General features: G+C 40.8%; 1 protein-coding gene across 1 annotated transcript in view; it reads right to left on the bottom strand.

The window, feature by feature from the left end:
• agbl4 (AGBL carboxypeptidase 4) overlaps positions 1-16,394 on the bottom strand; it is a 206,857-nt gene that overhangs the window by 30,357 nt on the left and 160,106 nt on the right. The window contains exons 5-7 of the mRNA XM_042513926.1: positions 5,858-5,947; positions 3,410-3,524; positions 341-452 (exon numbers count right to left, since the gene is read on the bottom strand). Coding sequence (XP_042369860.1) covers positions 341-452; positions 3,410-3,524; positions 5,858-5,947 — 317 coding nt within the window. The remainder of the gene's footprint in view (positions 1-340; positions 453-3,409; positions 3,525-5,857; positions 5,948-16,394) is intronic.

The raw sequence follows: 16,394 nt of genomic DNA, 5'->3' as shown, positions 1-16,394 counted from the left end.
CCGGCCTGCCTGTGTAGCGCTCCTCTGACTGAAAGAATAAAACTGGGGAAGGAAAAAGTTACAGTAGAGTTAGAAACTGACAGCACAGAGACTTGCTGCAGTAATATGTTTTGAATGGCCAGGAGAGCCGAGCTGACATTCTGGAGGTGCTGACTAGCCTATCCCTGCTCCCCAGTGCACACAATCCTAAACACAGATTGGAGGAACATGCTGAACCAAGCAGGGAGTCAGAAAACTGTTCTCGGGACCAGCAGACATTACTGTGGTGAGGGAATGTTGAGCACAGTATGGAGGGCGTGTGTGTGTGTGCATGTGTGTGTGTGTGTGCTTGCTCACTCACTGGGTCTTGGTTCATCTGCACTATGAGTTGTTTGACAGCGTGCAGTGTGGGGTGGGCCCATGGAGAGGGATCCTGCCAGTGGCGATTCAGGTCGAAACCCATCAGAGAACACCTGTACGCACACACAAACATATACACACACACACACACACACAGACACACACACACATGCACACACAGATTTTTAATGGGAAACTATAACCCAGGAGGCCAAATGCTCTATCACACAGTGTTGAAGGTGCAGCATACGATGTTCAGACCATTGATATAAAAGCAAACTGTTGTTCATGTCCACACCGGCCAGCTAATCGCTGCCACTCTGCACTTGCATTTGTATAACTCTTTTTCAGTTTTTTGAACACTAAAAGCACTTTTACACTACAAACCACATTCACACACACATTCATACAATGGTGATCAAGGCTACCATACAAGGTGCCACCTGCTCATCTGTTAAATATTCACGCAAACTCACACAATAATGGCACAATTTGGGTGGTGGAAACTATTGGGGGTTCAGTATCTTGGCCAAGGATACTTCAACATGTGTTCTGAAGGAGCCACAAATCAAACTGCTGTTTTCCCAATTAGTGGACGATGTGCTCTACCTCCTGAGCCACAGCTGCTCCTCGGTGTGCGCTGGAGAGTGGGGCTCATTGCCATATGACCACACTGTTGGTGGTTTCAGTATAGTTGCTGTTGTTAGCAGTGTTAGCACTTTTAGCATGTTGTCCGGATGGCCTCATTGTGGAAATGTAATGCCCAACCTCCGGCCCATGATTCAGGTCTGCACCAAAATTTAATGTGATCTTCCTTGGCCAATACTTCACCCTTTCAACAACTTTCATGAAATTTGGACCCGTGGTTTTTTGCAACCCTGCTGATAAACACTTGCAAATTGAGCCAAATACCTTCTTGACGGAGGTAATGATTAAAGATACTCTGCAGAGTTTTCGACCACTCGCAGTTCTGCGGAGTGATGTTTCAAGGAATGGGTTTTATGTTTATCTTGTACACGCATACAGTCCTGCCAAACATCACTGTGTCCAAAATCACAGCCTCAGTATAGACACTCAGAAGTTTAATCCGGAGCTCAAGTCAGGATCTTAGACTTATGTATCATAATCATTTTGATTTATCACTGAAACTGACAGGGGAAGGGCCACCCGAAGGTAAGTTTTTCATATATTAAATCTGACATAATTGCATTCTTTTAGTGTTAGTAGACAGCTAAGTTACAAAAAGAAAATGTTGGCATTGTAGGTTTCTGCAAACCATGACTATGTTGCATTTGCATTTGCAGGTGTCAGTATCATATCATTGTTTCTAAAGTGACAAAGCATATGAGCTTGCTTTATGATCACACAGTCGAGGGGAGGGTGGATTGCGGTGGCACCCAAGTAAGAGGCCCATCGAGCTGCAGGCCATTGTTTCTGACCAACAAACTACAAAACTGGTTGTGATTTAGTAAGTCATTGCTGTGTTTCCTGCAGCTTTTTAGTCAACAAACAGTGGGTGTTTTGTTAGCGGGATTGTGCCCCCAAAACTAGGTATTTTAAGCTAAAACTTGACCTTTTTCTAACCATGATCAATTGGCTCTTGTGCTTAAACATGACCAAACGTTAACACAGCATTGTTAAAAGATAAGGTTTCAGCATATCTGCTACATAATATTTAACATCCAAATGTAGCATATCCGTGGTTTGCAGAAATGTAAAATTTCACTTTTGTTCTGGCGATTGGTTTGTAGTAGAAAGTAGTGTACATGACATGGACTTTTTTGTTCCATTGTGAGAATTTGTGGGGGCACTATGCAGCACATAAATTTCACACTCAGATTTCTTACACTCATAAAATGGTGGATGTTAAATTTAGTGCACTATATAGTAAATGGAGAGTGATTGTGGAAACAGCCAACGCAGGTTTCAGCTAGTGCAAGTGCTTTACAGGGAAGGAAATGCATTCAACACTTTCATTAGGCTTAAAAACACAATACATTTCCAAAAAGAAATTAGGAATTTTAGCACAACTTGTTTACAAAAACACTCCACACAATACCTTAAAGCAGATATATAAAAATAGATGGATGGATATAATGGAAAGGTGTAAAAAGGTACTATATAGTAGATGAGGATTGCTACACTCAAATGTTATTACTTGTGTTAACCAGCAATAGCCATAATGGGATATTTGCATGTAAAGATTCACTCTGTGCTGCTCTATTTGTTGTCATGTGTATCTTTGACATTTACTGGAGCCCTTGGTAATGATACAGGAGTTACTGATACTCTCTAGAGCAACTGAGCAGAGCAGTGAGCCATGAACAAAATTCTCATCCCAGGTTAACTGACATTGATTCTTTGCTCTGCATGTATCCATTACAGTCCGCTCTGAACTGTATCCTGCAGGGACGGCTGTGTGGTATCAGTGTGTGTTAGTGTGTGTGAGAGAGATGCATGTGTATAAATGAGCATGTGTGGTAAGTGAGGTGAGGACCATCACTATTCACATTCTGTCAATGCGCTGCTCATCATGACTCAATGTGAAAGCAAGCTAATGAAAACAGCCTTTAAGCAGGCACCAATCACAGTCGATGATATTATAGAGATTGTCACTGTTGGGGAGCGACTGACATTCCCTTAACATATTTTTGGAGGCAGTGATGAGGCACCGCCACTAGATGGCACTCACAAACACACCGAGAGCTCACTGCTGATGCTTATCTCAGTGTGCATTAGTATTCCTGGGGCTGAGCCTATTAAGTAAAAGGCAATTATGAAGAAGGGAAAGAGAAGAGAGGAAAATAGAGAAGAGGAGGATGCCCACAGAGCTGCAGCAATAGTGTTAAAGACAGAGAGGAGGAGAGGATGGACACAGAGAACAGCCCTACGGCCAAATACTATCTTCTAACAAATGCACTGCTGTGAGCTATATGAATTCATTAAGCTCCCTAAAGGAGGAGTTAAGAGGATATAATCCCACGTAGCAGGATATAAAACCGTGTAATGTGTGAATTCTATGCAATGTAGCGATGCATTCAAATTAAGAGTTAAAAAAATGTTTGTGTACCTGTAGTTGCCCAGGTAGACTCCGTCAGGATTCAGCATTGGGACGATCTTGAAGATCACATGATCTCTCAGGACCTGAGCCACAGGGTGCTGGCTCACCAGGAAGTCGATGACACCTATCAAACACACATACATAAATCAGCACAGATGCACACACGCACAGAGGGAAATAGACTTGAAAAGAAAACCGAAGACGGGCTGGCAGTTAATTGAGTTTTGAGAAACAAAAGGAGAAGGAAGGACAGCGAGGGGGCATCGTCAGAATCGGAGGAGGAATAGGAGACGTCAAGCCTAAATCGATACAAATGGAATGGAGCTGACGGCGGTGGAAAAACAGACAGCACACAGCGGGCTAGAAGCCAACTCATCTGATTCATGATGATGCACACACACACACACACCCACACACACACAAAATGATACTGTAGGTAGATCAGATAGACAAGTAGATAGATAGATAGATAGATGACAAAGACATTCTTCTGTACCTCTCTACTTCTATCACCTCTCTATCCCTTCATCACGAGCACCATCTCTACACCTCGTTAACGTTAATGGACCTTCCTCAGTCTGTCTTACTGAGTCAAAGTAGTGGACAGGGACCACCACTAAAAGTAAGGCCTTGCCCTCCGTCCCTTTATCGCCCCAGCCCTCACCTCTTCAGACCGGCTCCCTATAAACAAGAAAGTGGGACCCAGAAGATGCGAACCTGCCCACTCACCTCAGTCTGAGCAGGAGGAAGGGAGCAAGGAGTCATTAAATCCTGCTAAAACTATTGTACTGCACAAGGAGACGATTTCCCAAAAGGCTCTCAGTTTTCAACCTGTTTTATTAGTTTTGAGACGATGCAACCCTTTGATGTGCTCAGATTGTGTTTCCTGAGATTTTATAAAGAAACTCTTGTACCTATTCCTGTAACATTCAGACATCACAGGAGCAAAGAAGAGTTTAGGACTCTAATGACATTTATGTTAAATTTAAATTTAAATTTGTTTTATGCCTGATGTTCAGTGTACGAAACATGGGGAGTTCTCAGCCCTTTGAAAACATCACCTGTGGCTCTGGAGGGAGCTTTCTAAAGAAAATGATGCTGCTGTTGTCAGCAGGGGTCTTATCCCTCCGGGTTTGGACACCTAAAATGTATAACATTTTTGAAGCTCAACCCATACTATGGACTTAAAATTGGAATATCTCGACTTCTGCTGAATTGTTATGACAATTCTTTTTAATGTGTCGCAAATCCTTCAAATGTAGGACTGTAATGGAGTAGCCTACCTCTGTAATCTGGAGGGAAAGGCCTCAGTATTCAGGCTGCCCTCACCAAAAAAACAACCATATCGACTGTGCAAGCAGCTTATTACAATCCACACTTCCGTTTATTCTGAGGAGGTACCCTCTAGCAGCCGAAGTAATTATTACGGGAGCGGAACAGAAAGTTAGGTGAGATAATATAGAAAGCAACAAAGTACTTGTAAATTTGAATAAATATGAAAGAAATACCTAAATGGTGGGCGGGAAGTGTAATGGATGGGTCAAACACGCACAGGTCTTTCACACAGGAGACCAGTGTTTGTGTCCTGCGGCCAAAGCTGACTTCTTTAAATAATAGTGTAAAAAAGTTGTAATATGCTAGTATGTCTATCATACTGGGCCAGTTGCATGTGTAAAGTTACTTTTTTCTTTAAATGCTACCACCTTCTTTTCTTACCTAAACCTAAACACAAACAAGTTTGATAGCATAACAAAACCTGCTTTACAACGCTAAGGCTGTGTTTAAAACTGCAACCGTTAGGACAATCATTTATTTAATTTTGGAGCCAGTTATATATGTCATTTTGGCAGTTGAAATCGACCTATTCTGTCATTTACGTATGAGAGCATCGAATCTGCTGTAATGTGCGGGGTTTGTTGGTTACTCGGGTAAATTATATAGAAAAGCAAATGGCCTTTTTTTATATTGCCCTTTATACAGTGATTCAAGAAAGATGTCATACAATAAAAGTAATAAGATACTGATTAGAGATTATTTCTGTGAAAGACTTTGCAAGACAGGCATTTTTGCATTATTTTTGATAACACATGGACATTGAAAAAAAATGTGTTGTGCAGCTTTATGTTTTAGGTTTCTGGTGTTCATGTGTAAAACATGTTTAACTACCTTTTTTTCTTTAGGAACATGTACAGTATATCACATCTTTATGTCATCTTTACGTCTTCATTTTTATGTCAGTATATATATCAGAAGCAAACAACAGCTAGTAACTGTTGCTAAATACAGAACATACATCATTATTATACAGTGACTATTAATAATGTCAATAAAATGTATAAACACCACATATATTGAACTCCATGGGACATGTTGATGTGCAGGACCAAATATATACAGACCGGTGGTGCTGCATCTGAATCAATGAAACAGGGCGCTGACCTAACATTAAAACTTTACCTTGACAAATAAAGGAGGCAGGAGACTCTCCAGGGTGAACACGAGCTGTAAGAAATACCAGCTTCTTCTCCCTCTCTGGACTCAGGTGGTCTGTGGGGGGAAAAGAGGGGAGTGAGAGAGGGGGAGGGAGGTGTAAAGAAAGGTAAAGACAAAGGGAAAAAGAAATGTTAATGCAGAAAAATTCCACTTGATGTGTAGAAAGCAACTCTAAAACTCCTGTTTTAGATAAGACTAATAACTGATCATCTTAAATTGGTATTTGAGTTAAAGACACATGTAGCCAATCACAGTGCAGTATGAGAGGCTGGGTCAACACACACACTCTGACCTGGCCGTCCACTTTCAGACAGACACACATGAATCAAACATCAAACCAACACAGGCCACAGAATATTCAAAGGGCCAAGGTGAATTATAGATCTACAGATCGGGATAAGGCAGCAACAGGTGTGACCTGATGGAGGTCTTCTTTGATTTAAGTCTTCATGTCTGTCTGAGGACTTCTCTCTGGCTAGACACTTCTCTCCTCCATCACTCTTACTCTGTTGGACAGATGAGTTGTATCTTGGGAGACTTTTCTTGGGCATTTCCATGATCATTTTTTGCATAAACAAAGGTTCATGAACCTTTCAACATACTTGTCAAACTGAAAAATGTTTAAATGGAGAGATTTTTTTAAGCAAAGTGAGAGGTTTTGGATTTTGCCTTTAGAACATTTTAGAACGTAGACCTTTGTCCTTCTGCCTTCTGGAGATATTAACGACTGCACGATGTGAGCATGGGCAGATTATGAGACAATGTGCCTGGGCACAGACATGCAAATTAAGGCCCCACCACCGCTCCAGAGGAGCAAGACACAGACTTTGAGGTGGTGTTGCCTCTTTTTCTTGTTGTTTTGTCTTGTCTTGGTAGTTATCATTCATATTTTTTGCGTATTTGAGTTTCTATGGTAATTTTCTGAGTGGTAATTTTGTGTGTACTTGGGGCAGTTTTGCATCTATTTGGAGTTGTTTTGTTTATCTTTGAAGTAATTTGTAGCACCTCACCTCAAAAGACAGATTCAAATCATCAGTCATAGACCCCAAGATTCCTTCACGCTGAGCAGTCAAAACTTTTTTTTTTTTTTAGGTTAGTTATTTTGTGTCTCTATGGTTGTTTTGTGTATTTTTGTCATAATCTGGATCTCTTTAAGTGTCTTTGTGGTTGTTTGGCCTGTTTTTGTAATTTTTTGTGTCTCTTTGCATCTCTTTTTGGTTTTTCTGTGTCTCTTTTGGTCATTTTGAGTCTGTTCCTGGTGGCCATTAAGTAACCCATCCATGACTGTGAGATGCATAAGGATTAATTCCAGAGATGGTCAATGGTGAAAATACCAGTTCTCTATTCCAAAAGTCAACCTTCAATTGTAGGAGGTTATATCACTGTCTACATTTTGAAGATCACTTTTGCACATTTTCCTCATATACTGTACAGTAGACGGACCAAATAACCATCAGTCTCCATTCTGCGTTCCCAGCCCAGTTAAGAATCACGGAGGTCAAAGTTTTGCTGTTTTCTTGGCCGGTGTTTCTCCTCTAATCTCTTGTTGCTAATGGGTGAAAGTGATTGCGTGCCTCATCGCTATACACAAACTTAATATCTTATCGATTCTTCCACCCGCTTGTGCTGAGCAAAGAAAATGCTAATTAGCAACAGGCTATGCACCTTTCCTTCTCCTTAATTCCAATTTAGCCTCAGAGCAATGTGTGTGTGTATGTGTGTGTGTGTGTGTGTACATGGTGTGTCTGTTTGAGCGGTTAGGGGTCGTAAACAAAAAAAAAAAGCGTTGTTCCATTTAAGTACTCTCCCTCTGATTTTATTTCGCTTTTCTCTCCCTCTGCCCTTCACAGAGACAAATGGCTTTGCCATTCAGGAGTCTCCGTGGAGCGGGGCGGGCCGTTTGTTGTAAATGTGAGTGCTTGCGGTTTGGCCAGCCGCTGGGTGCTCGGAGGCTGTGAAATTCCATCACTTAGAAATTCTACTTTGGCCTCGACCCCAGGCCACCACACAGGCTGCTGATACAAGAACACACACACACACACACACACACATTGTACAGTAGAAAGCTGCAATCAGGAAAGAAAAAAAAAGCGTAGACAGACACGCAGCCATTCTCCCTACAGTAAAACCAAGAAGCCAGAAAGTTGTGAGCCAAACCAGAGGCAGCTGCCAAGGTCCCGACTGTCGGGGAATTCAACCGTCGTGGCCATGCTACATTTAGTCTCAGTGCTAGTGTGCCCTTGCTGCTTCATCAAAACAATCTCTTACAGCAGGCTCCTGGAGCTTACAATGGATCCACTGTTTATCCCACATCACTCTGTGTCTGTGTGTGTGTGTCTGTGTCTGTGTGTGTGTCTGTGTGTGTGTGTGTGTGTCTATGTCTCCTCAGGGCTCCCACAAACGCTCCCCAAGTAGTTGTTGTGTTTATGTGTCTGTATCTCTGCATTCCTCTGTATCTGGCTGTGCCCAGCCAAGCATTGTAGCACAAAATTAAGTCCCACTATTCCATAGGCACCTCAACACCCAGAGGGAACCTGCAGGAACTAAGTACCACAACTCGGCTGTATGTAAAGGAAAATCACTTTTTTCTTTTTTTTTTTTGGCTCAGGTGTGGGCAGCATAGAACATGAAGGTTAGGGTCAAGTTGTGGTTGAGCACAGCGCTGCAGCAGCATCTCTTGACCTCAGGGTGTCAGTAGAGATCAGCAGGCGGGGCGCCGTCATGAGAGGGAGAATAAAGAGAGAGAGCGATAGACAGAAGTAGAAGAGAAAGAGAAGGCGAGGGATTTGAGTGAAAGCTTTCGAAGGGAACACAAATGATCCTTGCTGGAACTCTTTTTCTGTCTTTGCAAACAGTTTTTTAGGAATGGTAGTGGGAGGGAAGAACAACTACAGCAGAGTTTCAGCAGTAAATGCCTCCCATGCTGAGCTGAATGTCAAACCAACATCACTGCTATTCCACCTATATGAAATCCAATTTATCATTTTTCCTCTTTAACTGTGTTATGATGATTGGGTTTGCATTATCTGTGTACATTAGCACTGCAGCTAATGATTATTTTAATTATTGATTATATTTTTGATTAGTGGATTCATTATTTAGTGAATGAAATGATGGCAAAAAGTCAAATATGCACAGCACAATTTCCAAGAGCCAACTGTGATGTCTTAAAATTGGCTGTTTTGTTCAACTTACAGTCATTAAACCACAGATATTTAATTTACGTGTAAATTTACGTTTATATTTAATTTAAGAAACTGAAAACACTTTTGCTTGATAAATGACTTAAGCATTGAACTAATTAATAGTTGTTGAATCATTCTCTGTCCATTTAAGTAAACTGGACTGTGTTGGGTGTTTTTAGTTTGTGGAATGGAAGTAAAAGAAGTATATCATGTTTTTCTGTACTCTGGACATTCAAAACCACTGAATATTTTTTGAATGTACCTTAAAGTTTATGGTGCACTAAGCACTAAAATTAGAGGATGAGGATGGCCAGGAATGTTGGTGATACAGTTTGCATCTTCACTTCCAGCATGTGTGTCTGGAAAGGAGGTTACAAGTATCTTCTGCTCTATGATTTTGATCGAAAAATAAATGCAAACACATTTGGTTTAAAGAAACATTGCGCAGGAGTAACCGTCATCTAGAAATGAGGATTGCAGTTTGCGGCCAGCGAAAACCGACCCCATGTGCCAAAAGTGAATTTTTGGTTAGGATACCTTTAATGTTCATTGTTCAGGAGATTTTTAACAGGAGCCGAATTACAGCCATGTGATTAAGACTGGTAAAAATACTGAACGCAAGTAAGTGTTCCTCTAACACCGTTTGGCTTTTTTCGCAGATGCCCAGCACCTGCTAATATGTGCTCACCTTTTTTCTGACCTGGACATTCAGTAGGTTTTTAAGAGCCAAATTATATATATATATATATATATATATATATATATGTAAGAATCTGGCAGAGAAGGAGAAAGACAGTGAAAGAAAGTGAGAGAGGGCTACAGTAAGAGGGGTGGGGGCCAAGCAGAGGAGGGTAGATGTGACAATGAATGAGTGAAAGCAGGAGAGGCAAAATTTATGCCCACACTTCCAAATCAAAGTGCTCCCTCAGCATATTTCTCACCTGCCAAAGTCACGCGCTGCACTGTACGGCACATTACTGCTCATTCTCTCGCAGCTTGCCGAGAGGAAAAAAAAAAAAAAAAAATTAAAGGATGTCAAACTACGATCAGCTCTGATAAATATGTAAATTGGAGAAAAGAAAAGTGCCTGTGAAAAACAACATGAATCTAATGGATTCTGAAGGTCAGTCCTGATTTTGCTGGTCAGCTCTTTCTGTGACAGCAGTCCTGGGAACTTTGGGTTCAATCTCATAAGTTGTGACGTGATGTAATTAACTGAGATCTTCTTCATCATTCTTCTTCGGCAGGTACAAAGGAAGCCCTGTCAAGACCTTCTTGAAGCATCATGGCATATATTTAAATACATTTAAAAGTAAATTTGATTCAAGGAGTTAGAGGCAGATTTTGCTTACTTTTTTAATATCGTCGGTGTCCAAACTTTGTGACATTGAAGGCTGAGGGACAATTCTAACACTGTACGACTGAAGTTATCTTATTGGATACTAAATAGCATCTTAGGTTTAATATTAAACCGGATGAAATATGAAATATTTAAACTCTTCGGCACACTATGAGGAGGGGATATGGGCTCTAGTGCAACACGCTGCAACCACAGTACACAGTGATACAATAAAAAAAACAATGTCACGCTGGCCACAGCTTTATAACACATTATACCACAAGTCTCAAACCAAGGCCTCTCTATATCTCGGCCTCCCCCCTCTCTCTGCTCTGTGGGTTTTACACTGTAATAAATTAGCCTCACTTTGGTGAGATGGCAACAAGACACGCTTGGCGCCCTGCTCAGTGCGTCATATCGAGGATGGGCGCGAGCTGTAAATTGTCACTGGCGTTGAATTTATACAGAGCCTTGGGACGAGATGCAGCACCGTGTACTGCCCAGCTGAGTGAGCCCCAACAAGCATCAAAGCTCTGCACCTCTTCACACCCCGCTCGCCCCACCCGCTGACACCACCCTCTGCCACCTCAAGGACAAACAGCGAGAGAGAGGGAGAGAAAGCAAGAAGAAAAAGACTGAGAGGGATGGGGGATATGCGCTGAAGTGCGGAGGGCTCTAAAGTGATAAGAGTTTTATGATGCTGTTTTCTTCCCCAGGAATTGACCAGGTGTGTGCATGTGTGTGTAGGTGCCGGAGAGCCTGTGGCGTGTCGCAGATTTATTCAGCTCATCTTATTGTGGGGAGGCAGGGGCACTGCCAAGGCCTCCTCACACATTCATAAAGCATCCCCTGTCACTTCACACACCACACATTACACAGCTAAACTCCGGGTGAGGTGAGGAGGGAGGAGAGAGATGCAAAAAAAAAAAAAAAAAATCGTTATAACATGTGGCCACGGTGTTTTCACTGAACTGACAAAGAAAGAGAGCTACAGAGGGTGTTTACACAGACAGGGTGATGGACAGAGACACAGGGGATGATTGATACAAAGACAGAGGACAGCGAGGGGGAGACAAACAGTGAGACAGAGGTGAGGAGAGAACAAAGACGAGCAGAGGATCAGGGGAACAACACATGAAACTTTACTGAGCTTCTTTAAAAACTCACGTCCGCTTTTTTTTAAAATTTTTTAAATTGAATCTCTTTTCCTCTATGGTTCTTGAACCATTTCATTCAACTGTTAAAACTATTTGATCTTATCCTATCTCTGTTCAGCTGTACCTTCTGTAAATTTAATTTCCCAAAATGGAGGCAAAACTGCTGTTTTAAAGCCCTCAAAATTTTGGAGTAAAAACCTGATCGGGTAATACTGAATTCTGTTTTTTTGTTGGCCTGAAAGGAATAAAAAAGTGTTTCGTATAAAATAACTTGAATCTGCCAATTAAGTATCCATTATTTCTAAGTTATTGTTTATCTTTCACAATTGTAAAATTTCCCTTCAGGAAATGCTGATACTAAGACCCTGTCTGGACATAAACAGATATTTTGGAAATATCGATATATAATATAGATATACATTTTGGCCTCTCTCCCATACGCAAAGAGTTTTATATAACTCAAAAAGCTAATTCTTAAAACACCTTGTTAAGTGCAGATTTTTTAAAACTCCAGTTGTGGACTTGTAACACAGAGCATTAACACATGCCCACGTTGCTTTGTGTAATAAACATGTTAGAAACAAAACACTAATGTGGATTACAAAGTAAACAAACATTTTATTAGTGCTGCTTCGTCTAATGACAACTTTACACTTAAACTTAGTATTGTTCCACCACTTCAAGGATAAATGGAGACATCTGCCGCATCTAATGTTTTTGCTCCCCCTCAGCCTCTGCGGTTTAAAGTCTCTTAGAAACGACAGTTTTGGATCAGACCTGGTTGAACCAGCAGATGGTGGGGTAATTTGGGACAATGGGACAAATTTCAATGAGGAGTATAAGGAAAACTTAAGCATCAGAGCATCGCGCTTATCTTTGAGTGAACTCCTTCATCATTATATCAAAGTGGAATCAACAGCGATGAAATCTTCAGCAGGTGATTTGAAAAAGGACGTTAGTGCAGGTGAGTGTTTGGACTCCTTTTTGTGTTGACTGTGACATTTTGTGGACAGATTTCAATTTTAAAAAATGTCTGTATACGTGTTGACAAGACCCAAAACTCCATTTAATTACCATAATTATTATTTATGTCATAATTTGATGTTTGTTTACGCTTGTTAGGCTATGTGATTAATTTCCATGAATACAGATTTCTTTTACACTCTGAACTATGTTTTTGTTTTAACACTACACAGGCGACGTGCTTTGTTGCCTGGACACATTTAGCTCTTGCAATTTTTTCCTAGATGAGACGTGAAGCAGAAGAAGTTTTACTCTCTGCTTAAAGATTTTAGAATTTAAAACTTACATGTCATCAACTGTTTTGAAGTTTTATTTTTGGGCGAAGTGGACTCATTCCCTCCCATTTGAGTGCAGCCAGCGAGTTATGTTTATTTATCTGTTTTAAGTTTAGTTGTGCATATTAATGGCCCGGTTTATATGTAGTGCGAATGATTATTCGGTGCATTGCCATGTATTTAAAACAGTTCAACAGGGGATTTGATAATGGCGATGCTGACTGAAATACAACTGAGACCAAGACAAAGAACCATGGTGTCATGCATTTCTTTTAGATAATGATGCTCCAGAAAGAAAAAAAAGTAGCTGTGTGCAGCAGCATAGTATACTTGTATGTCGTTTGTGTTTTTTCATTCATCATGAATTATTGTCTTGTGCAGCCTGCTGTAACAAAATGTACATTTATGTACTATAATTGCAGTGACGCCAATATAGAAAAAGTAATTTTGAATTGGATATATGGACAGAAGAGAAAAACGGGTAAGATAAGAAGCAGCAAGGATAGAGAGATATACTGGGTGACGCCACTCTGAGGTATCTGTTGGGTCAAGTCACCTCTTCCTCTGAAGCATCTCTCTGTACCTCCGTCCCATCTTCTACTCATCTCTACATCTCTGTACCCGCCTCCCTCCTTCACTTTCTCTCCGTCTCCTTGGCCATCGTAACCATCTAGGATGTGTGTGTAGCTGAGGAGAGCAATCAAAAGCAGAAATGCAGTGGTCAGTGTGTGTGTGTGTGTGTGTGTGTGTGTGTGTGTGTGTGTGTGTGTGTGTGTGTGTGTGTGTGTGAGAAAGAGAGAGACAGAGCAGGTCTAGGGAGGGGATTACAATGGCCGTGTCGAGACACTCAGATTGGCATCACATCCAGACAGAAAGGGGAGGGACAGAGAGAAGGAGCAAAAAGAAAATTGGGAGAGCCATAAAGGGGATGAAGGATGGGGAGAGAGAAATAAAGAGAAAAAGAGAGAGACAGAGAGAAGGGCGGGAGCAGAGGAAACCCTTGAGATGACAGCATGTAAATACGCCAACGGCGGGCCTCTAAAGTGGAGATGAAGAGGCGGCAGGATAAAAAGCTCTGAGCGCTGTGTGATTATGGATCAATTTGCCGCAATCAAGCCCCCTTATGGCTGGTCCCTGTGAAATGGAGAGATTTCTGCTCCTCAAGGGCAGCCGTGATGACAGTGGAGGTCAAAGACGATGGGAGTGGCAGAGTGACAGAGGGAGACACGCTGACAGAGGGAGAGGAGCATCGGACGGACAGAAAGAAGGAGAGACAATCTGTTCTAAAAAGGTGTCAGCCAGCCATCAGCATTCGAGCCTGAACTGAGGGGCTTTCTAATTATGTTCATGATGATGAGGTGGAGGTTAGATGTGGACCTTTGGCCGCTGTTGACCAGGGAGCAAACTGCTACCACTGTGAGCTCTGGTCCTCTGAGGGTCAAAAATGAGTAGCCAAGTGGAAGCACCATGACAATAATGATCTAAATGACGATCATTTCACACAACATCAAAAACACCAACATGATATTGAATTAGAAGCTGCAGCTGTGACCACACCCAACAGCGATGTCATAATGTAACGACAACGTACATATCTACATCGCTACAGCAAGGTGAGTCATTAAACCACTGGAGGGCAGCAAAAACAAGACTTTCAGTGGCGATTAAGCAGCTCCTTAACATCTAAGCACAACCCAGCAGGCTGAACTGCCCGAGGCATAGAAAAACAATCAAATGCTGTATGTTTATCAATATGCTTCTGAGGGTGAACCATATTAAGACATAAATGTTTAATTACCACCACGGAGCTTTGCTGTCATTCACTGGATCAGAGCTTGTAACAAAACAAGGTTGAAGGAACCATTATGTACGTCAGTGTGTCAGTCTGTCAACATGACCTTGTCAGACGAAGTCAGCGGAGGGTTTCCATAGAAATAAAGGCTTCCCACACATTTTACCAATTATTTTTTCGAAACTTTTCAATAATATTTTACTCGATTTCAATGACTTTATTTAAATAACTTAAAAATAGGTAGCTTTATATAGAGAAACAGCCATACACTATTAAACATGCACTTCCAAGGCATTTGCAGATAAGCAAACTGCTAGCATTTGCTAACTTTACTCTCTTGTTTTTCGACATTTTCGACTAGCTGCATATTGCTGCTGTCGTGCGCTAACCTCCTATCTCCAAAACTGCTATTATTGGAAAAAATGCTGCGTTTTAAAAAGGATCCAATGAAGATAGGTTTAGTCAAGAGCTTTTTTAAAATACATTTCATTGGTTAAGAAATGGTAAAATCCACTGATAGACATAGAGGGGGACTGATAGAATTACTTTCTGAAAAAAAAATTAAAATAGTGAAATGTCCAGATAAAAGACTTTCGCCTGACATCGACGATATGCAGATAGAGCAGACCGTAACATATGGATACTTTACAAAACGTCAAAGCCGCGTCTCTTTCTAGGGAAAAAGAAAAACTAAAAGATTGTAAATGGCAATGTAATTTCACGTGTGTTTGTATCATAATTTGTATTATAATGATGTCTGTATGTATTAATTTCTTCTGTTTTTTTCTACTGTTTTTGACCCTGCGTGAACCTAAGCTTTCATGTAACCTCAATAAATTTGGCTTGATTGCCCCCTTCAGGCATCCTCCATTAAAGTGGTTCACTTACCCAACATAATGTCTGTATATTTTCTATATGCAATAACAATACCTGGTGATTCAATTAAACATTGATATTTTCAGTTAAATGGAAATGCCATCAAATTCAATCCAATATTTATATTTATATTTGATTAAATCAATAAAGTTAGTTTTATGAATATATCTTAAACAATAACCAAAATGATGTATATTCAAAAGTCAATTCTTAAACATTTCCAGACCTTGAAAAACATTTTTCTTATGTCATAATTTTCCCAGGAATGTCATGACCATATAAACCCTGGAAATAGATATAAAGGTAAACTATACAGAATTAGGGATTATGATTTATGAACGGGCTAACCAGCAAAAGTGAGAGGAAAAGACAACTGCAGGTTCAATCTCATTTGGAGATTTGGCTCTTTATATTTGCGTTTTTACTGGCACGGTGTGTCTTGGATGCCTGCTGATAACATTCTGGCACCTGGTTGCTACCTTTTTATGAAGCCCCAACCTGACCTGAGCACAGGGGGAACACACCTATAAATGTCCTGAGCACAAAAAAATAAGAAGAAAATGAGAAAATACAGGCAGAGCGCAGAGTCTGCAGAAAAAATACACAGCCACACACTTTTAGTGGGTCATAACTAATGATTTAGAAGCAATGCCTCTGTGTCAGTCTATAATGCCTGTATATATATTTAGGAAGCAAATTTCATTTTTTTAAATAATTACTTTAAATGCTGAAGTCTAAAACACGTAGTTACAGACCAGAAAAGGTTGGAAAAAATTCAGCCTTATGACCACTGTGTCCATACTGTGTCTATTGTGCGAATGTGAACCTTTATTCTTTGTCAGGGCCAACAACAA

Source organism: Plectropomus leopardus, chromosome 3 (genome assembly GCF_008729295.1).
Source record: "Plectropomus leopardus isolate mb chromosome 3, YSFRI_Pleo_2.0, whole genome shotgun sequence".
In the NCBI taxonomy this organism is placed as follows: domain Eukaryota; kingdom Metazoa; phylum Chordata; class Actinopteri; order Perciformes; family Serranidae; genus Plectropomus; species Plectropomus leopardus.
This window is presented reverse-complemented; position numbering and strand designations above follow the sequence as displayed.